The sequence below is a fragment of the Meleagris gallopavo genome, chromosome 1 (assembly GCF_000146605.3).
Source record: "Meleagris gallopavo isolate NT-WF06-2002-E0010 breed Aviagen turkey brand Nicholas breeding stock chromosome 1, Turkey_5.1, whole genome shotgun sequence".
NCBI lineage: Eukaryota > Metazoa > Chordata > Aves > Galliformes > Phasianidae > Meleagris > Meleagris gallopavo.
In genome coordinates, this window is record NC_015011.2 from 66,095,756 (window position 1) to 66,116,939 (window position 21,184).

General features: G+C 41.4%; 2 protein-coding genes and 1 long non-coding RNA gene across 3 annotated transcripts in view; 1 reads left to right on the plus strand and 2 right to left on the minus strand.

Moving 5' to 3' along the window:
• INTS13 (integrator complex subunit 13) overlaps positions 1–1,240 on the plus strand; it is a 17,976-nt gene extending 16,736 nt beyond the window's left edge. Inside the window, exons 14-16 of the mRNA XM_010715632.2 lie at positions 195–334; positions 803–938; positions 1,160–1,240. Of these exons, the coding sequence (XP_010713934.1) occupies positions 195–334; positions 803–938; positions 1,160–1,199 (316 nt within the window). The 3' untranslated portion in view covers positions 1,200–1,240. The remainder of the gene's footprint in view (positions 1–194; positions 335–802; positions 939–1,159) is intronic.
• A 7,580-nt stretch (positions 1,241–8,820) lies between these two features.
• On the minus strand, positions 8,821–13,599 carry LOC116216179. The gene is made up of 2 exons (XM_031555244.1): positions 12,952–13,599; positions 8,821–12,368 (listed from the first exon to the last, which is right to left on the minus strand). The coding sequence occupies exons 1-2, from the start codon at positions 13,122–13,124 to the stop codon at positions 10,619–10,621; spliced, it is 1,923 nt and encodes a 640-aa protein (XP_031411104.1). The 5' UTR covers positions 13,125–13,599; the 3' UTR covers positions 8,821–10,618.
• A 139-nt stretch (positions 13,600–13,738) lies between these two features.
• On the minus strand, positions 13,739–17,257 carry LOC109368359. The gene is made up of 3 exons (XR_004160668.1): positions 16,987–17,257; positions 16,417–16,747; positions 13,739–15,716 (listed from the first exon to the last, which is right to left on the minus strand). It is a non-coding gene; the product is annotated as an uncharacterized LOC109368359 (long non-coding RNA).
• Positions 17,258–21,184: the final 3,927 nt, after the last annotated feature.

The window sequence follows — 21,184 nt, forward strand, 5'->3', positions numbered from 1 at the left end:
AAGTGAAAATATATTTTAAGGTCTTTCCCTTAAGTCTTCCAGAGGATTATTTTACTAGTTTTCCCAAGTTTCCCACTTTGACAAGCGATCAGAAGAAACCTCGTGATGTGGGTTGTGGGTCACTTGAAGAAATGTCAGGAAATAATAGATGCTGCTGTAGTGTGTCTTCAGTCTTCTCCTTCTCTCTCAAAAAGGTTAAAAAGTCTCTTGGATCGTGAAAAAGAAGAACTAGCAGAAGCAGAAGTTATAAAAGATTCCCCTGATTCTCCTGAGCCCCCCAACAAAAAGCCTCTTATAACAATGGATGAAATGCCTGTAGTGGAAAAGGCAAAAGGTAAAACAGAAGGATTGTGACAGATTTTTTCACTTGAAAATTTGTATATCGGTTTCTTTCCCTAAAGTAATGAGGCAGATCCTGGAGTAAAAGCTGAATTAGTGAAGAGAACTTTTAATTAATGCTGAGAAGCCGTTGTTAAGGCTAACACATGTATTTACCAAGTCAATGTCAAAAGAAAGACTCCAAGATACCGTGTCAACCTAAAAGATAGGCAATTGGATTGACAAGGGACAAGGACAGATTTCTTCTGGTGCTAGCTGAGGTACTCTGACAGAAACATTATTTAAGAGTGGATATCAGAAACAGCTGTCTCTTGCTGACTAATGAATGTAGACATGCCAATCTGTCTAGTTGTTGAAAGGACATTTTTTCATCTTCAGAAACTTCATGTTTTAGGAATACAGAATTAAAACACTTTATGTCATTCAATTACAGATTTTTACCTATTTTTGCATGCAATTTTAGGGCCGATGTCCTTGCTGTCTTTATGGAGCAACAGGATTAATACTGCCAATTCTAGGAAACACCAAGAATTTATTGGTCGTTTGAACTCTGTCAACAATAAAGCTGAGCTGTACCAACATCTGAAAGAAGAAAATGGGTTTGTATCAATAAATGCATCACTACTACTCAAGCAATAGTCAAATGCAATAGTTTGAAATAGATTTAATAGTTTATTTGCATTAAAAGGACTGCTTACATTTTTTGAGGATTAAAGTATGCCAAGTTTATAAAACAAAAATTACAATTTTTATTTCATTTCTTCTTAGTCTGATTGTGTTAACAATGATGATCCTTACCAATTGTCTTCTGCCATTTCAGAATGGAAACGACAGAGAATGGAAAAACTGGACGACAGTGATTTTATTTGAACAGAATTTGGCCAAATTGCACAGAGGGGGGGAAAAAACAAAAGTAGAACACCGTGATGTTGGAGTTGAAATTGGTACCATTTAGTACAATTGTTTAGTTCTGTTTTGTTTTTACTCTTTTGTATTTCTATTTTTCTATGAACTGTAAAATCCACATATCACACTGAGTGGTGGCAAATAGCCTGTCCTGAAGTACTGTACAGTCGACTTCTTAGAATGAAGAAAACCTCTGCTGCCAAGGACTAAATGAAATTGTCAAAGATGTTAATCTGAATTTAAAGTCCTTTTCCATAAGTATTTAATACAGTGGTGACTGACTGTATTGAAGAGCTTCAGTTTCAATTGATAAATAACTGATACTGTTAATTTCAGTTCATTAATACTTTTATTTATAGAAAACTTCTCAGGCATCCAGAATTATTGAAAAGACCGCACACTGAACACCTTGTTGCTGAGCTGAGAATGTGTCAGTCTTGGTTTTCATGCAGTGGAGGGGTGGGGGGCGTGAGTGGTTTTAAAGACTAAATGTTGGCTTAAGAACTTTTTAAAATTTGTTAGGAATGAACTTTAGAAAGCAAGATCTTTCAGGTTGTTATGCTGGAATTGAATGTTTTTAAACAAAATCGAAATAAATTTTTTGCTAACCATTAAATGTTTTTCTGATGGAAATACCCTCCAAACTACCTGTGGCTTTAGGCCACTTTAAGCCCTAATACTTATAAAGAGGAAGCTTATTCTGAATATCTGAATATGGCTAAGAAATGACAAATGTGATGATCAGTCCTCTTTTTTGTTTCTTTTTTTCTCTAAGTAGCATCTCTGCTAATTTCTCCAAGTAGCTGATCCCTTCAACATGCCATCTATAGAAGAGCGGGGCATGAAGCTATGGAGATACAAATATAAAACCATATGCAGAAACTAGTTTCTAATCTTTCTATGCTTCCACTTGAGCTTAGTGGTTCTATCAGTTTTCCTCTGGTCTACTCCCATGGCTTTATTTTAGCCTGAATAAGCAACTGAAGGTCCCGCAGCTTTGATACATTAGTTTGTCAATATAGAAAAGCTCAGAAAGAGGTCTTATAAACATATAGAGTTAGTTTTATTTCTTCAGCTGAAACTTGAAATGCCATAGTTCATGGTGACTAATTCAGAATACAAATATCATGCTGGTATATTTACATTGGTAGCCACAATTTGACAGTGTGATTTGTTAAATGATTGTAGGACCATTTTTTGCAGTGAGAAAAGAGTATTTGCCTGATACTATTTTGATAACATTTAAAGGTTTATGTAGCTTTCACAGAAGCAATATATGATTTTTTTTTAATACCCCTAAAATCTGAGACCTTCTTTTCTTATCTTGAAAAATAAGATGTCGCTATCCAAGTAATAAACTTAGATGTGTAGTCCTGCAGATTTCTATTTTGAAGTCATATGTAGCTTATGTGAAATACTTCTTACTGATTTGATGTAAACTGGCCTTTCTGCCCAGGTTTTTGAAATGTGGATGATCAAAAGAAACAAAAAAACAATCCTGGTTTCTCCTCCACAGAGAGGAGAGACTGCTTAGTTTGCAGTAGAAATTAAAGGTGTTTCTTGTTTGTGAGTTAAAAGTGATGAACTCGCTTAGATGTAGGCTTGGGGTCTTTCAAATTACTAAGCATTTTCACCATGGTACTAATACACACCATCACACAGTCATTACCTTAAACACATCTATACATTCACTAAACTCCAGTTTTTGTTTAAAAATTCAATAATAGGACAAAAATAATGCGGAAAGATCATAAGTTCATCAAGGTCATCTAAAGTCTGTCTCAAAAAATCAATGGCAGAGTCTCATTTCAGGATGTGTGTTGGTTCTGTCCTTATAGCCTGGCTTGGTGTGGCTTGATCAGCAGTTCTAAATATGCTGCACCTCAAGGTAGCTTATTTAACTTACCAACGTTATGTCTCGTCTTGTGGTGGTAGGAAATTATATTGGTTTGACTTATAGTTGATCATCTTCTGCCAATTTGAAGTTGTCAGCTGGAAGACTTTGCATTTATTCAGAAAGTTAATCAAAGCTGCAGAGACAAATGCTCCTAGCTTATGCAAGAAGTAAATCCTTTCACTACTATTAAATTTGTAAAGCAACCACTGTTCCTCCAAAGAACAAAGATCTTAATAGGTCAGCAACATTTTCATGCTTATGGTTTAATAGTCACTGTTCATCTCCCTGCCTGCTGCTTCACTGGGTCTGGCTCTACTCACTTTCCTAACAGTAGGAGTATACACTTACGTTCATGCTCTTTAGGCTGCACAGACTATCCATTGGCTAGCTATCTGCTTCTTAGTGGTTGTTTGCTGCGTCAGAGCAGTGTTGGTGGCTGTTGGATTGCCCTGTGTTCAGCATGGCTTTTATTCATACTTTTCAGTTGGAGTTCATCACTAGGTTGCCACTATACAATGTGGCAGTGAGATCACACTGTGATGCTGTAGGAACACATAAGGTAACTGTTCTGAGAAGCTTTGTTTCCTTGTGTGCAGCCCCTGGGAGAGTGCAAGGCAAATGGGTATGCACTTAAGGGTCTTCAGTAGATACAGGAGAACTTTTTAGTAAACTGGCTCAAGGCTGACTTATAGTTTGCTTTTCCAGTAAGGGGAACTATGTAACTTGTGTCACAGGGTGAAGCCCAGATGCAGTGCAAATACACTGAGGAATGTGGGACCTGTGTGAAAAAATAAAGGTAAATCAAGAGGTCAGCATAAATGTGCCCTTTAAAATCTTTACCCTCTTGTTGACTTTGCCTTTGAGTGTCAAAATGAGTAGATCAGCCTCAATGGGAGCCCAACTCAAGTGCCTGTACATCAATGGGAGCACGGGGAACAAGCAGGAGGACTTGCAGGCATGAGCATGCCTACGGGGCTATGATGTCATTGGCATCAATGAGATGTGTTGGGATGATTCTCAGGACTGGAATGTAGGAATAGATGGGTATATCTCTAGGAGAGGTGGGCAGGAGGGAAGGGGGGGGCATGTTTCCTTTTACAGTAATGACCACCTGGAGTCTGTGGAGCTCCACTTTGGGGGTAGACAAGGAGCTGACAGAGAGCTTATAGGTTAGGACTAAAGGGAGGGCAGGCGAAGGAGACAGTGGATGTCTGCTAGAGGTTGCCTAATTGGGAAAACAAAATGGACAAAGCCTTCTATGAACAGATAGGAGCATAATCATATTCACAAAACACGATTCTTGTGGGGGACTTCAACTACCCCAATATCTGCTGGAAAGACAACGCAGCAGTGCAACAGAAATCAAAGAGTTTTCTGGAATGTGTTGATGATAATTTCCTCTTCCAAGTAGTACAGGAAGCCACCAGAAAAGGTGCTATGCAGGATGTTGTCCTTGCCAAGGAGGAGGGGCTGGTGAATTATATGAAGCTCATGGGCAGCCTGAAGGTGCATAGGTTTATGGTATCCTATGAGATCCCATGGAGGAAATTTTTCACACAGAGGGTGGTGAAGCATTGAAATAGGCTGCCCAAGGAGGTTGTGGATGCCTCATCCCTGGAGGCATTCAAGGCCAGGCTGGATGTGGCTCTGGGCAGCCTGGTCTGCTGGTTGGCAACACTGCACATAGCAGGGGGGCTGAAACTAGATGATCATTGTGGTCTTTTTTTCCACCCAGGCCATTCTATGATCCATTCCTAGGTTCTGAGGGAACTGGCGGATGAAGTTGCTGAATTGCTATCCATCGTATTTGAAAGGTCATGGCAGTCTGGTGAAGTTCCCTCTGATTGGAAAAGGGGAAACATAACCCCAATTTTGAAGAAGGGAAAATAAGATTCAGGGAACTACAGGCCAGTCAGTCTCATTTCTGTCCCTGGTAAGATTATGGTTACAGGAACAGATTGCACAGAGAGGTTGTGGATGCCAAAACCCTGGTTGTATTGAAGGCCAGATTTGATGGGGCTCTGGGCAATCTGATCTAGTACTTGCTCTAGCAGTTGCCAGCCCTGCCTGTGGCAGGGCGCTTGAAACTAAGTGATCCTTGAGGTCCCTTCCAACCCAAGCTGTTTTATTGCTCTTTGATTAGGAGGAGCTCTCCCAGTGCGTGAGATGTACAAATGTTACCACGAATCTACAGCAAGAAAAGAATTTATGTTTCTGAGAGTGAATGAGACTGAAACCTACATATATATCATTTTATGATTGCCTGAAGGAGCAAAGTTAAACCTGTTTCATTATTGCAGTTGTAATGTCAATGGTCTGATGATCTCTGGCTATCCACTCTCTCCAGTAGAGTCTTGTGATAATTCTGGTAACTTGAAAATTTAATTATGGAAGTACATTACACAATGGCATGGGAAGAGAAGCATTTCATGTTAGGCAGTTCTTATTTTTTTTAAAAATATGGATATAATTATAGGATAACATAGAGACTCAGGGCTTGTAGGGCCTTCAAGTTTCAGTGGAAACACTGGCTTTTGTTATGGTTCTCCTGACAGTTATACTTTCTTCACAAAATGTATGGAGTCATAATTAAATTGGTTTTACTCAACTTTGGCTCAGTCCTACTAGCATCAGTATGGTATACATTTTTTGACTGACTGGTACAGATAGCTTAGTTGTCCACCTTATCTATAGATAACTTTACCTTATGTATTTGGCATTTTGTTCTGATACTTAGTTTCAGGATATTCTGATTCTGCTTATGCCTCTTCGTTAGGCTTATGTAACTTATGTCCTATCTGAAACTGAAAGATTAAATACTTAGCCTTTTCTTATTTTTCCTGCACAATAAGGACAGTACTTCCTAACATACAAATTGTCTATTTGTATATTTGCTCTTGCTATCATTTAGAAGATGTCATCTTAAATCTACAGATACAGCCCCGGTCGTTTTGGGTAGTTGTACCCTCTTGATAATGGGGTGGGAGTTGATATTTTGGTGGCTGGGAAGATGGTATGATATGAGGCAACCTTACTGACCTGGAATACTGCTCTGGGGAGGTAAGTGATAACAAAGGTGGAAGCCATAAGGAATGTGGTGGTGATCCCCCACACTCATGTACAGGTACTTCACGAGGCTGCAGGACATGCATTGCCACATCAGCATGGCTAAGCTGGGAGTTGCTCTGAAATGTCATGAACTTGGATTCAGGAATCTTGTTGTAATGCTTGCAAGAACAGTAAAGTAATGCGAGCAGAACCAGCCCAACAGTGACACAAAGACTGCTTAGTAAGGCTGATGGGGGCTTTATGATATTGGAGTCATGCCAGCCTTGAAGCGTAGGCACGGTACTGTTGAAAGATCCACCAAATGGCTTTGTAGTGGGAAAGCACTTATCATTGTATGAAATATTGAAGATGACATCAACCTTGTATTCTGGTAACATTGCTTGGATGAAATGTGGGCTAACGTATCCATCTGGCACTCGTAGTTTGTTTAGTGCTTCCTGGATTTCCTCTTTTGCACACCAGCTGAAAGGTCTGTTGGCACCTGTACACAGCGAACTGTTGTACCATGAGATTAGTGTGGATCCAGGTTTGAGAGCGGTCACCACGATGTCTTTGGGATTGGTGGAGTTCAAATACAAGGAGAGCTTCTCTAGAAATAAACTAATCCTTTTCCTCTCTCTCAAGAAGGAGTAATAGCTGTTTTTGGTTCTGATGGTGTAAAGGTGGCATGGGACATCTGTGGGCTTCAGAAGCTCAATGGTAAAGGATTGCCAGACAGTCAGTCCCCCAGAATCTGTGGCAGACAGAACGAACTCTTGAGGCGAATACTGGAAATCAATATCAAGGGGATAGCCATGCATGGTCTGCTGAGACACGTTAAATTGAAGCCAGCTTTCTGATCCCCCTGGAGAGTCATCAGCTGGAATTAATTGTAAAGATAACTGAGTTGAATTGCCATCTTCCTCATCATAAAATGTGTTGGCAGATACAGGAAAAGAGAACAGGCATCCAATAGTTGCTGTTAGGAATTGGATTGAATGAACGACCTTCGGAGAAGTATTTGTTTGCCCTTTAGAGAGGGATGAGGAAAGGAAAAGGGTTACGAAGAAAAAACAGTTATCTGATGAGCTTATAATGATAAGCTTATAATGATACTGGAAAGCATTGCCCTTGATCATGTCTTGATGACAATTCCATGTGCTTTTGGGTGTAAATTTTACATGTGACTTTACAATTCTTCTGTTACATTGAAGCATATATAGCAGTGATGTGTTTATTGAAACAAATACGAAGACACTTCTATCTAGTATAATATATTAGTAAGGTCTTTTCCCCAAAAGTACATCCTAATCTAATTCATAGAAATACCACAGCATGCTTCTCAGATTATGGATATACTCTTCATGTTGGCTATCAAGTATGTCCCATTTCTGACGTTATAAGTATCAAGGAGTAAGTGCAGTGTTCCTTCCTATTACTGCAAAATTATTTAAATTTTTTTTTTCTTCATCCTGTGCTATGGAAAGTTTATGTAACCTTAAAGGTCCTTACTTGTACAATTGGATAGTGTATTGAAATCAGTGGGGCTACAGTCTGAAGCTACACAGCAAGAAACTGTATAGTACTCTGATACCTTAATTATTGAAGTCTCTGGCACAGGTATCTCATTAGCAGGGTTCTCTTCAGATGATTTACATTCATTCCCAAATTAAATTTACAGGAGCCCCTGGCAGTGTGCTTGCACAAGCTGAGATCCCCACTGCAGAAAAATATATGGTTTCTGAGTAAGGTGTTCTCTTTGGAAACAGAAGCAAATCTTGAAGAAAAAATTATTAGCTCTGTAAGGAATTGGAATAGCTCTGGTGGTGAGTGCTCCGTTAGATTCAGAAAATGATTTCGTTTATGAGGTAAATCTTAACATGTTACTGTTTCGTTTTCTATCAACAACACCAAACATGGATTTCTTGTCTGGGAATCTTACAGGAATGTTTGCATTCTCTTTGCACTATTGAGCCATGCTTATCATTAAGAATAGTTTCAGGTTAATCAGGCAAACACTGGGTGCCAGCACCATCACCCCACTTCTGGAGATGGGAGATACACTGCCTGAGGCAGCATTTGCCTTGGCAGCAATACATCTGCTCAGTTCGTAGAGCTCTTATGAATGAATACACCAAAGTGAGCTGTGAGGAAGATAAAATGTGGTGATGAATTTGAAAAGGAAATGTCTGACTATTGGGTTAAGCTTGCTGGCAGGCTCAAAGAAAAAGGGCGAAGATGAGAACTCAGAGAATTCCCACAGTCTGTGACAGAGATGTTCATTTCTTCCTGCTAGTTCTCATTTATCTCGTTTATGTGTGTTTTCAACACCAGGACAGGGAACACTTTGCAGGATCTAGTAAAATACCACTCTAAGCTAATCATCTCCTCAGATACTACTTTCCTAATTAAAAAAAGAGGAGAGATTAATTCAAAGGGCACAAAGTTTAGGTCAGGGTGCTTTGAGTGTTATGGTGATATGACCCCATACTACATGAGTTTTCGTATAGGAGGCCAGCAATACTTTGCAGGATCACTAAGGAGGAGGATGACATCAATAAGTAGAAAAGCATTTTTTTTACCTGGGGTTTTATTCTCAAGCTCCTGTGAAATAGAAGATAGAGGGAGAGTTCCTGTACTTTCTGTAGACTGTAGCGTTTCATCGGTAGGAAATTGCAAGGTGCTTGCATCCTGGTGTGATGGTGGTAGTGTCAGAATCAGCTCTGTGAAAACAAGGTACTGTTTATTACAGTGTTAGGCAGAAGATTGCTTAAATGTATGTAAAATATCTTATTGTAATAATTTGATATACAGTTGGGAATATTAAAAAAAAAAAAAACTTTTATGGCGTCTATTTAAAAATTCTTTGCCTGCATCTGCCAGTGAAGTTAGAGCCATGGGAAGGAAGCTGGAGGAGAAAGCAGTGTGGATCTGAGTTTCTGCTGCTAGAATCTTATCTCATGTATGGCTGTAAAGTGAGCTGGATTCTGATCTTGTCTCTGGAACTGATTTGCTGTATAGGTATTGAATACATCAGCACCTTTCTTCAGTGGGAATACCACAGCAGAACTGCTCTGTCCTTCAGTGGGCTTTGGCATATTGTGTATTTTGTCTCAATTTCTCAGCTATTACAGTACGAAACACCATAATGAAAAGTACTGTAATAACGTTGTAAAATACTTGCAATACCTTACACATCTGATACATTAGGCACTTATGTCAATAACTTGTAAATCACAATTCAAGATTTTAGACATTGGGTGAAAATGGCGTTGGAAAATGTAGCATTTTGGGGAATAACAGGATTATATTTCCTGGCTGGATAATGTTCAACCTCTCCTTTGGAAAATCAATGGAGACTTTCCTCAGGCAGTTTCTCTCACCAGGAGCAGAGAGTTTTGAAAATCTCTAGATGGTCTGTGTTTGCAAGTGTTAATAGCAGTATCATGTTAGTGCTGTGTTACCTATCTGGGTTTTCACAGCTGGTTGCTTAGGCACCTGATTACAAACCTAAACATTTCAAGCTGCAGTTTTGCACTCTGGGTATAGGCATAAAATAGGTCTAGAAGAGCTTTAGAAAGCAAATACTTCAGAAAGACACTTACTGGGTCAATTCTACAAAAATAGGGGCAGTGACTTTGCTTGAGAATGAAGGAAGAGTTTGGCTCTGAATGCATGAACTTACTTGATATTTAAGTTCTATCACATACCTTTTTAAAGGGATAATGGCAGCAGATTCAGACAGTCCTTGCAGACTTACCCAACTGGTCCTATGAACGTGCTATCTCTTGAAGTCTAGCTTATACTTAAGCCTGACTGATTCATGCATTTGGAGGAGGACTCTAAAGGATGTATAGTCAAATTTTTTACACTGTGGGATGTTCAGCTACATTTGTGTCATTTCTGATAAATATTTGTTGCTGCGTTCTTAATACACTGTTCCACAGTGTTCCCCAAGTAATCTTATGTCTTATCATCCTTGCTCTGAGAAATTTTATCTAGTGTTTAACTTACATCAACTGAAGTGTAAGATAGAGTCATTAGCGCTGCTTTTGTTCCCACGGGATGTGGAGAACAGTTCTTTCATCTTTTCAGCAAGCTGTTACATAAACTTGCATCTTTCCTCAGTCTTCTAGATTAATTCTTTCCATTTATGTCATGTTTTCTAGTCTTCAGACCATCATTGTGTTCCTTTGGATCTTTTTCAATGGATCCATATCTTTCCTGAGATAGGACAGCCAGAGCTGGTTCTGGTTGTCATTAGGGGAAATGTACGAAGTTGAGAGATAAAATTACTTTCTCTTACAAGGAAGTCTGTTGCTGACGTATCCAAAGCGCAGCATGGTTGTGCTGATGCAGAGTAAATTATGTTTATCTATTTTGTTAGGACTCTCCCAGCAGGAAATAAAATGAAAAGAAAGTTAAATCTTAAAGCATACCTGGCACACTGTTGAACGGATGAGACGTGGTAGTAAATAAATTCACCAGGGGTACTTCTATGGCATCAGCTACAACATCTGAGATTTTGTGCGACTCCAGGGTGGGCGCAGTGATGTTTGGCAAAATCATTCGTGTTCCCAGATCTCTGCCTGAGTGCAACAACTTTGTGGATAAAATACTTGGAGACTGCATCTGTGTTTTGAGCATGCTGCCACCATAAGTAGAATGTGCAATTGGTGGTGTAAGAGTAAGAACTGGAGTGCTATCAGGATGGGATAGAATGAGCAGACTTGATTCATAAGATGTTTTAGCTTCACCAGGGAAAGGGCTGTAAGAAGAGCTAGAAAAGCAGGCTGAGATTTCAGTATGGAAATTCAGTTTGGGATAGAGGATCTGTGCTTCTGATTGGATCACGGAAGAAACTGTGCTTTTCCCTTCAATAAATAGAAGCCTATAGGATGATGACATAGTTGCAGAAGACTTGGATAATAGTTCATGGCCATGAGCTAACTCCTGGCTTGGGCTACTATTTGCTGGTGAAGGTGGAAATATATAATTGATGGGAAATGTGAAATCAGATGAAGCTGTGGCTATTAGCAAAGTGTTTGGGGATAGAGACTGAAGCCTCTCTAGAGACAGAGATGCACAAGAAAGCATTTCAGATTTTGGAAAGTGGCTTTTTGCCTTATCACTGTAATCTGGCATTTCTGATGTTGATATTTCTTGTGGCAAAAATACATGACGTTCTGTCTTTGAAGAAAGTGCCTCTGTCAAGGTATGGGGCTGCTCATGAAGAGTATTTATCATCAGAGGGTACGTGGATCTGGGAAGCAGGTCTGTATTTGAGGTGATGTCCTTTAGGAGATGGGATCCATATACTTCTGTTTTACTAAAATGGAAATATAAGTCTGTCTGAGACATGTGAGGCTCAGGTTGCTGTAGCAGCAAGGACATGCCAGGAGCTCTGGTGGGCAGCGCTTTCTGCTCAGTGAAGAGAAGCATTGATTTAGGAACCAGAGAAGGTGAAAGATCTGAAGAACTAGTATCTCCAAACATAACAACTACTCTTGGGTTATTAGTTGGCATGTCCAATGCTGAGTCCATTTTTAAGGTGACTAAACTTTCTTGACTTACAGGATGGATATTATTCTGCAACTGGTAACTTGTTGTTATACTATCTTTATATAAACTTTGGGTAGGTGATACAGCAAGTTGTAAGAGCAAACGACTTGGCACAGCGGAGAACAAAGGACGGGGAGCAAGTGCAGCTGGTCTCTGGGTAATTCTAGTTACCTTCAATGTAGGTGTTGGTGTGATCATTAATTGCCTGCGTTGTTGTCTTGGAGGCTTTTTTTTGTAACTCCCTCTCCTAAGTATTCTCCAGCCTGAAATTTCATATCCTAGGAGTTGTGAGAGATGCTGTGAATCAATGTTGTGTTGTAGGACTTGAACGAATTCGTGGAGCACAGCAAGCTCTCCACACTTGACAGGCCAGTTGAGTCCTACGTAACGGTTCACTGTGAAATCAATGTGCGAAGTGGCTCTGGCCAGCACAGTCAGGTTCTGCAAGTTTCTGTGCACCACGTCTGTGTATTGCAACAGGGTTACTAGGGAGGAATCCAGATGGAGGTATTCAGCGATTGTGTACACGATGTAGAGGCGTTCCCGTGCTTCCAGGGTTTTGGCTCCAGTGGAGAGAATGATTTCAGCAGAAGTGATGGGAACTTCCTTCCCACACCTATGAGGATTGGCATTAAAGACCAAAATTGCATTGATTAAGTTGTTAATCTTCCCTTCCCCCCTTCTTTTGTGAAGATACTTGTTTGAATTCAATCCATTTTCCTGTGCACATACATCACTCAATCTCACCTCTTCATTCAAAACTTCCTCCTACTGAATATGTGAATGTTCTACACTCCTTTATCTTCAGCAAGAGCTACGTTTGACCCCATTGCTGATCTAGAGCACAGCAGCACGATTCGGATTTACCAAATGCTACCATCATGATGCTGACTTTTAAGTAATTCAGTTAAAAGATTTACATTTGATGTCTATTAGACTGGAATTACTTATTACTAAGAAAGAAAGTATCATCAGTGGAAGTGGGCAGTGTAATGCATAGGCAATTGATGGCCTTGTCTCTCCTCCACAAAGGAAGAGCTCCAGTTCCCAGCTGGGGCAGGGAGGCTGGATGCTGCCTTGTCAGCAGCCACCTGGAGCATCAGCACCCCACTGCTAGCAGCCTTGCATTTTTTTCTTTCCATTTCCATTTTTTTAATTCAAGTTTGGTTAAAAGGCCCTCAGCAGCGGACAATACTCACTGGTGGCTGTTTGGTATGTGGTTCAAGCTGTTCTCTGTGTCCAGGAATAAAATGCTGTCCTGAACATGGATGGTGAGCTTTACAGCAGCTGCCTGGGCACACTTTCTTCCAGAGGCAGTAATGCTTAGCAGGTACTCTCCACTCTCCCCGGTCATTGGCAGTCCCTGCAGCATGTTCGTGTTGGGATTGAAGTCCAACCAGCTTGGCAAATTTGCACCACTGGCTAAAGTGACCTGCTCCACAAGAGGACAGAAGATGAACAGAATTAAAGGCAGAAAGTCGGTGTTCCTATTCTGCGTAGATTGCTCTGAAAATAATGCTTCCTATTTATGTTCATGGAAACTACAGTAGTGATGAAAAACACAATAATGTTATTTGACAGAGCAAATTCTCAGCTACTAACGCTATTTTTCAGCATAGTTACCACCATCAGCGAGGCGCTTTCACCAGTGATGAACAAGAGCCTGCATGCCTCACTCATAAATCTGTCCATTGGGAACATGGCTTATCTTTCACATCGCTGTTGTCACTGCTATAATGCACCACCTCATGGTGCTCACATCACTGTTCGGTCTCCATAAATCACCAAACATGGATGGATGTCAATGCGTGCCATTTTTTTTCCACATGAAGGAATTCAGTGACACACCTTTCTTCATCCATACTTCCATGTCAGACACCATGTTGTCAGATTGCCTCTCTGCTGCCATCTGTCACATGACAACAAACTGTAACAGAATATTGGTGGAAATGTTCGACCTCTACTGCCATATCACCATCATCTGCCTTAGATATTGTGGGCCAACATCATAAAATAAGAGGCACTGCTTTTGGAGCAGCCCCTGTAGTTTTACAGATAGCATGCTCTAAATAGGAAAAACAGAAGTGATTTTTAAAAATAAAGCGAATACTCCTTTGCTGAAGGATTATACCAAGAAGTGCATTTAACGGCATTACCTTGTACTGAGTTATTGTTCCTTGAAAGGCAAATACTGGCACTGGATAACAGAATATCTTTCCCACAAGAACTGTTGCATCTGGGATTCCTTTCAGGACCTTTGTTTCTTCACACGTGTTATCTGACTCCTTGACAACTGTAGCGGACATATTTACTCCAACACATGCCAGCACAAAGAGAAAGGGGAGTGCAGGTGAAACTTGTGTTGCTGGGAGCGAGCAGGACCTTGCGGCAGGACACCTGCTGTCAGTGCCCACAGGGCTCCTGTGGGTGTCCATCCTCCAGCAGCTGCTGTGTGGGGCTGCCCGTGTGCACCCTGCTAGCAGATAGATGCTGCTACTACACTGCACTTTCGATCTGTAAGGGAAAAGGGAGAAAAAAGAAAACCAAACCACACATATATGCACTTTAGATCAGTCTACTTCATCTTGTGAGGAAGCTGAAAGGTGTAAAATGCGGCAAGGCTTTAAGCAGCATCTGTTAGAAGCACTCCAGTCTATTTGTTACAGCCCACAGCTGGATCTGGGGCGGCGTGTAGACTTTTTAAAAGCCTCTGTACTCACCGCCGCTGCTCTGTTCAGCTGAAGACCTCTCATGGGAAAGTACCTTGTAGCACAGAGCCAACTCGTAACGCTTTTCAGCTGCTGTTGCTCCCATTGCTGTTCCTGTCCCAATGAAAGACCACTCGGTCTCCAGGAGCTGAAACGTTACACGAGGGCCTCCTCAGGGGGGCCTTCAACATATGGCTTAGAAGAGCCAGATAACAGAGCAGTAACCTGACCTGGCAGGATTTGTGGTATAGTGGCAGCAAAGGGAAAACCAGGTGAGGCATGCAGCAAACAAACTGAAGGCAAAGGCAGGGTCAGCATCCGTGTCTTTGCAGTATCACGGGCCAGACACCTGCTGCTTTGACTTGCTGCAGTTTTTCAGAGGAGATAAAAGCAGCAATAAGTAGTTAACTTATATCTGCAGGTGTGGGGCTCTCACAGATCTGCGGGTGGCTTCCAAAGGCAACACCTTTTGCATGAGTGGGGTCTGCAGTATGCCTCATCTGTCCTGCGGAGGGTAGATCTATTTCAAAGCATGCAAGAGAAAAAAAGTTGCAGGCAGCAGCTGCAATATTTCCTAAACCAATTGATTCAGCTGGGAAGGCCTGAACAATGCTTTGGATCCGGAAGACTGAAGAAGCAATGCTTTTTGTTACAGCTCTTACAGCTGGACATCTTGAAAACCACAGCTCTCTCTGCACAGAGATAGCCATGTGTCTAGGGGTGAGTCTTGCTCAAACAAACTCAATAGCCATGTGTCTAGGAATGAATCTTGCTCTGCTGACCGAGCAGTTTATGCTCACCATGCTTTGTAGTAGCTGCCAGCCTTTCTGTCATGCCCAGATGCCTTCCATTTGAATAATGAGTTATTCTTTGGATAGAGTGAGAAATGGTCATCAATGCAGTAACCGGTGCCCCAAATATTCACATGTACAGGCAAAAAAACCCTCATGTGACATCTCCTGAACCACAAAGTGGTTACCTGGAGGCTGTGGTATGCATCCCTATTGGAGGGATGCAACACTCTGAACAACCAAAAGGAGTTTCTCTGCAGAGCTCAGTGCACACGCTTGAGGTGGCTGCTGCGCTTGGGTGGAGATGAAGCTGCTTCCAGCTGACTCTCTTTTCCTCACAGGCAGAATTGGCTCTGAATAAATCAGAAGTTGTTTGACTGTGCTCAGTTATGGTGAGAAAAGTTGCTGCAGACAAAATCTTCATTTTTCACTGTCAGTTTCTCCCGTGTTACTTTCCTCTGCAATCTGAGAAAACACAACGTGTCCTAACTCACCGATTACGGAATTATGAAATGAGCGAGTAGGTGGTGGGGTGGAAGTTGCTGTTACAGATGAGAACTTTTATTTAGAGAACAGAACTCTTATACGAGGGAATGGGCTCTTGACAGCTGACTAATCTCTGCTAATGGATTTGCCTCCCGAGAGCTTAGTAAATATTGCCATGTAACCATGCATGAATCATCATTTTGGAGCACCTAGATGGCAATGTTCCAAGAACTCTTCTTGCTGCAATCTGAAAGAGGTCCTAACAACCACCCAAAGGTGCAATATCTGCCCTAGTCCACCCATCCAAAGCCCCTGGTCCCTGCTGCAACTCAGGGGATAGGAAACACTGTATCACGGGTGTTTCACCTGTTTGCATCCTTCTGAATTAACTCTGGACCTTTTGAGAAACATAATGCATTTGCTTTGCAGTGCCAAGTGTGGCAAAATATTATCACATTCTGTGCTATATTGACTCCCCAGTTATAGACTAAAACTCTATACAAAGGTGCTATAGAAACATAGCATGATAAGATATTTAAAAATCTTCTGGCTTCCTGTAATTCTCACTACAGCACAATTATTGAGCTCGTAATTCATTTTTTAGGTAAATTGAAACAGGAGCATGTGATCAAATATGAGGTGAATGCCTTTTGATAAAAACAGAAATGATCAAACATACCATATTTTGTCTAAATGCAGCAAAACTTATAAAGAAATGTAGCTCATCCAGAAGCAAGAACTTCTGACTGAAAGTATTCCTGTCTCAGTGAGATGCAATCTGGCTTTCCATCTGCTCTCTGTCTCCTCTCTGGCTTCTCTATAATTTCTTTGGTGTTTCTGGCTCTTCTCTTGCTCCTCTGGTTCTCTAGCTTCTATTGCTTCACTGGCACCTTTGCCTCCTATCTCCTCTCTGGCACCATTTTGGTACCTTTTGTCTCTCAGTCATCTCTCTTTTGCTTCCCTAACTTTTCTGTCTCCTCTCTGGTTTCGTGTTGGCTTCTTTGAGAGACCTAGACAAGAGGCAACAGACAGAAACTGGAGCACGGGAAGTTCCAGACAAACAAAGGAAAACATCTTTACTGTGAGAGTGACCAAGCACAGGAACAGGAGGCACAGAGAGGTAGTGGAATCTCTTTCTCTGGAGATATTCAAGATCTGCCCTTACTCCACTGTGCAACCTGCTGTAGAGAACCAGCTTTAGCAGACTGGTTGGACTTGATGTTCTCCATAGGTCCCTTCCAATCCCTACCATTCTGTCATTCTATCTCCTCTCTTGCTTCCCAGGCTTCTTTGTCTCTGCTCTGTTCCCTCCCTGGCTCCTCTGGCACTTCTCTAGCACTTCTCTTGTGTCTCTTTTGCTCCTTTCTGCTCTACTTCTCATATGGCTCTCTAGCCTCTCTTTAGCTTCTGTCACCTCTGTCTCCTCTATGACTCCACTATGGATCCTCTGTGCATTCTATGGTTCATCTCTGACTTCTCTGACTCCTCTTTCTGTTCTCTAAGGCTTCTCTTGCTCCTTTCTGTCTCCTCTCCAGCTTCTCTGCCTCCTCTCTTGCTCTCTATTTCCCTGTTTATCCACTTTTTTTGTTTTTTGTTTTTTTTCTCTATGGCTTTTTTTTTTTTTGAGAAAGAAAATGTGTTATCAATAAATAGAGGAGAAAAACTGTAAAATGGAATTTATGATTATTCTTTTCCTTTGTACTGCTCCCTCCCAAGGCTCTCTGTTTTTACCCATATTTAGAAGAAAAGGAGAGAGAATGACCGAATCTTATTTGTTCTCATATCTAACCTTCTTCAGGGGTCTTCATCATAGAATCATAGAGTGGCCTGGGTTGAAAAGGACCTCAATGATCATCTAGTTTCAAGCTCCCTACAATGTGCAGGGTCACCAACACCAGACCAGGCTGCCCAGAGCCACATCCAGCCTGCACACTGCACACTTTCCCACACTGTGGGAAAAAAAAGGAGCCTGTATACTTGGGATATTCCTACACGTTTACGGTGCTGGGCTTGTGTGACAGACCTGGCAGCCCTTGTGTGGTCATAGTAACACACACCTTCTATCCAGGGAAAAAGACCTTTAGGGCACAAGGCATTGATTTCCAAGAAATGTTTATTTTACCTGCCCTTTATGAAATGGGCAGAGCCCACCACATCCGTCTGTTCAGAGGCACAGCTGTCAAAGGCGTTCAGTCTGGAGGACATCTTGTGCTGTCACCAAGGGGCTGTGATCCCATCTGTGTGTTCAGTGGGAACAAATGGCAAATGTCCAGTGTGACTCAATGCATGCAATGGAGAAAGTCAGATTTTGCTATCTGTAGTAGAAATTGCAGGTCTTTTCTTCAAAATTCAAAACAAAACAGTAACAACAATATAACAAAGAAAAACATAAAATCCATGTAATTTTTAAACATGCCGGTGTTCTATGCGTTTCTGCCTCCAGCTTCTATCCTTTTCTTCTTATTGCAAAGTGACTGGGGGAAAGAGTGGAAAAGATAAAGGAAAACAACATCTGATGGAGTGCTTCTCAAACCTTGTCCTTACTTGCTTCTGGTTCCCATTCCGCCCTGCACTGGGAAAGTATCTTCATTTCCCACCTCACTTCCCTCCCACCCCCTGTGTTTCCTCTGAGAAATCGTCTCTGTGGGAAAGTTTAGACATGAAAGCTAAGGCATGAATGTGTTCTGGTGTTAAATTTGGTTTTAATGACCCATGTGAATGCCCTTGTTTTGCTACAAGCATTTTTCTTTTTTTATTAAAAAATTATGGTTTTCTTCTTTAAGGCTTAGCTTATAATATTGAAAACTGTTTAGCTGAGCTGGAAGAGGCTGCAGGAAAAATGCTCAGGCACCGACACGGTTACAGCTGTGTATTGAGCAGATAAATGCTTCCTGCTCAGACAAGCCCTCACCAATTCATCTTAGATTTTTTCCTGGGGAGAGTTTAAAAGGCGAGAAGAAAGAATTTGCTTCAATGGTTTCATTCTACAGTGTCATTTTTTTAATTTTTTTTTTTCTTTCATTTCAAATTTGAAAATGGAAGAAAAAATTAATTGCAAAGCTTCCGTTTTTAGGATGAACCACTGTCTTTTCATAAACTTGGAAAAGATCATAAAATTTTGGCCTTTTTGAAGATACTATTTGATTGCTATCCATTTGATTGCGTTGGCTGGAAGTGCTGTGTTGTAGCTCGGCTTTGTGTTGCTGTTCTCCGTAGGCAGAGAGGCAGAAGGAGCTGCCTGTAACTCAGGACTTTAGGCCTTACCCTTCTGTTCCATACATTGTGAGACCTGAAAGTTCGTGAGGCTCTTTGCATCTCTCTCTAGCTGCTGATAACAAGGATGGGCCAGCACTTCAAAAGGGACTTTAGAAATTGCATCATCTGGTGTTTTTCTAACCATCCTTTGTGGCAAATGGAGCTGAAACCTTTTGGCTAATTACCACTCTCCTTTTTTTTTTCTTTTCCCCTCTGCCCTTCTCCTGTCAGCTGCAGCAGTCTGATCGGAGCTGAGGTTTGCGCAAACACTGCAGCAGGATAGGGGCTGGCCTGCCAAGTTCCAGCCCTCTGGTTAAGGTTTTGTTTTTTTTTTTAAGGGAATGGGTTATGTCCCAAACAACAAACACGAGGTTCATAATGGACATGAGGACAAAACCTTATTTATGCTGCCTGACACTGCTCCTGGGCTCGGGTTTTGTATTCATCTGGTGTTGCTGGCTTCCCGCTGCACATTTTCAAACAAGTTGTTGTAATAACCTCATAATGTTTTCATCATGCTCAATGGGCTCCATTTAGCCTTACTCCCAGCAGATGCAACAGTCTGGGACAGAGCTCCCTTCCCCTGGCACCAGCCCTGAATTTGGCTTAAAATGCTATTAATTCTAGCACTGCCCCTCTATTGTCCTCCATAAATGCAGAGGCTGTTGCCATTGCTCGCTGCTTTTTTTACATTTGATGGTTTCTATCTGCTTTGCCGGAAAGAAGGAAAATCTAATTCCCTTATGATCAGAGTTGGGTCTTTCTCATAGTGTCTGTTAATTTAGCCCTGCTGGGAAGTTAAGAGAAAGATACAAAGGAAACAGCAGTGGTGCCAGTGCCAGTCTGACGCCCGTGCCAGTGCTGGGTTTACAGACCATGGTGTTCCTTATTAACCCTTTCGTTGTTTCAAAGGCATTGAAAAACAGGCAGTTGGTCTATTTGCTCTCCTTCCTCCATGTTTGTTGTTTAAATTGAGACCCAAAGCTATCAAAAAAGCCCTAAAGCAACCTTCCTCCTCTGCTTTTCTTGCATTGCAGATAGTGAGAGGGCTGTTGACTGATGGGGAATAGGAAGCAAATGTACAGCCAGATCATTCCCACCAATTTTTCCTCCCAGATGTTTTTCTTTCTATGTTTGTTTTACTTTGGCAATTACCTAAACAAATTGCTCTATGAGCAATGAAACAAATGGAATCTGGCTTCCCTCAGGTTTTTCTTTACTTCCCTTTCTTCTCCCTCAATGATCTCAGCTTCATCTTCTGCCACAATGTCTGTGGGGACAGGCAGCAAGGAGCCAGACAGAACTGAACATGGCTGCCTTGGTTTTCAGTTACAGCAGAAATAGTATTTGTGTTTATTCTTGATTTGATGGCAATATTGACAGCTTCCTCTCAATTGGATTGGCCCAGAGCTATCTACAGGATTCGGTTTCTGCCTCTCCCCCTTTCTCTGCCTGACTTTTTTGATTTATGCCAGTTTTTTTCTTGTTGTAGTTTAAACTAAGAATTGCCCAGAGAACCACAAGTCAGGAAAAGTGTCATCTTGTGCATGATCATACCAGTAATTGCAGAGCTCTATAAAGCCAGCCAGCCAGGAGTCTGCTTCCTTATCTTTGAAGAATCACATGACTTATCAAAAGCCCTGACTTCATCACTAATAGGGGATCAAATACGATCCCTACATATTAAATATACCACAAATTAAAGAAAAACAAGTTGCTACATTTTAGTATGGATTGAAACTTGCTACAAGACCCAGCAAAGTTATGTTCATGACTCATGCGGAGATATGCAAGGGTCTTTATAGAAACTCTTGAGGTTTGGGGTGAATTTAATGCCAAGGAAAGTGTGGGTGCTGGAGCCGAATATGCTAGGGGAAGGAAAGGACTGTGCATGCTCCTTGATTACAGGTCTGTCAATGCCGTGCAGTATTGCACAATGTCTCTGACACACTCTTCACTCTCCTGTAAGAGATCTCTGTTTCTTGGTGTAGGGTTTTTTCTGGCTTTTATTCTTTGGATGTAAGAGGCCTGCAAGAATTCTGTGACCTTTGTCTACACTATGCTCTTGCTGAAAGAGCAGCACAATAAGCATAACTCCCAGACTAGAAATAGCGATGAAGCTGAGAGGAAGAGAAACAAAACATTTTATTTTACTTCCTCTTCCCTGAAATGAAATAATGCCTGAAAGCCTA

Coding starts and splice junctions, on each gene's coding strand:
- LOC116216179 (XM_031555244.1), bottom strand. CDS start 13,124: ATGCTGCAGGGACTGCCAATGACCGGGGAGAGTGGAGAGTACCTGCTA. Junction 12,369..12,951: donor CACATACCAAACAGCCACCA/GTGAGTATTGTC, acceptor CAATCCTCATAG/GTGTGGGAAGGAAGTTCCCA.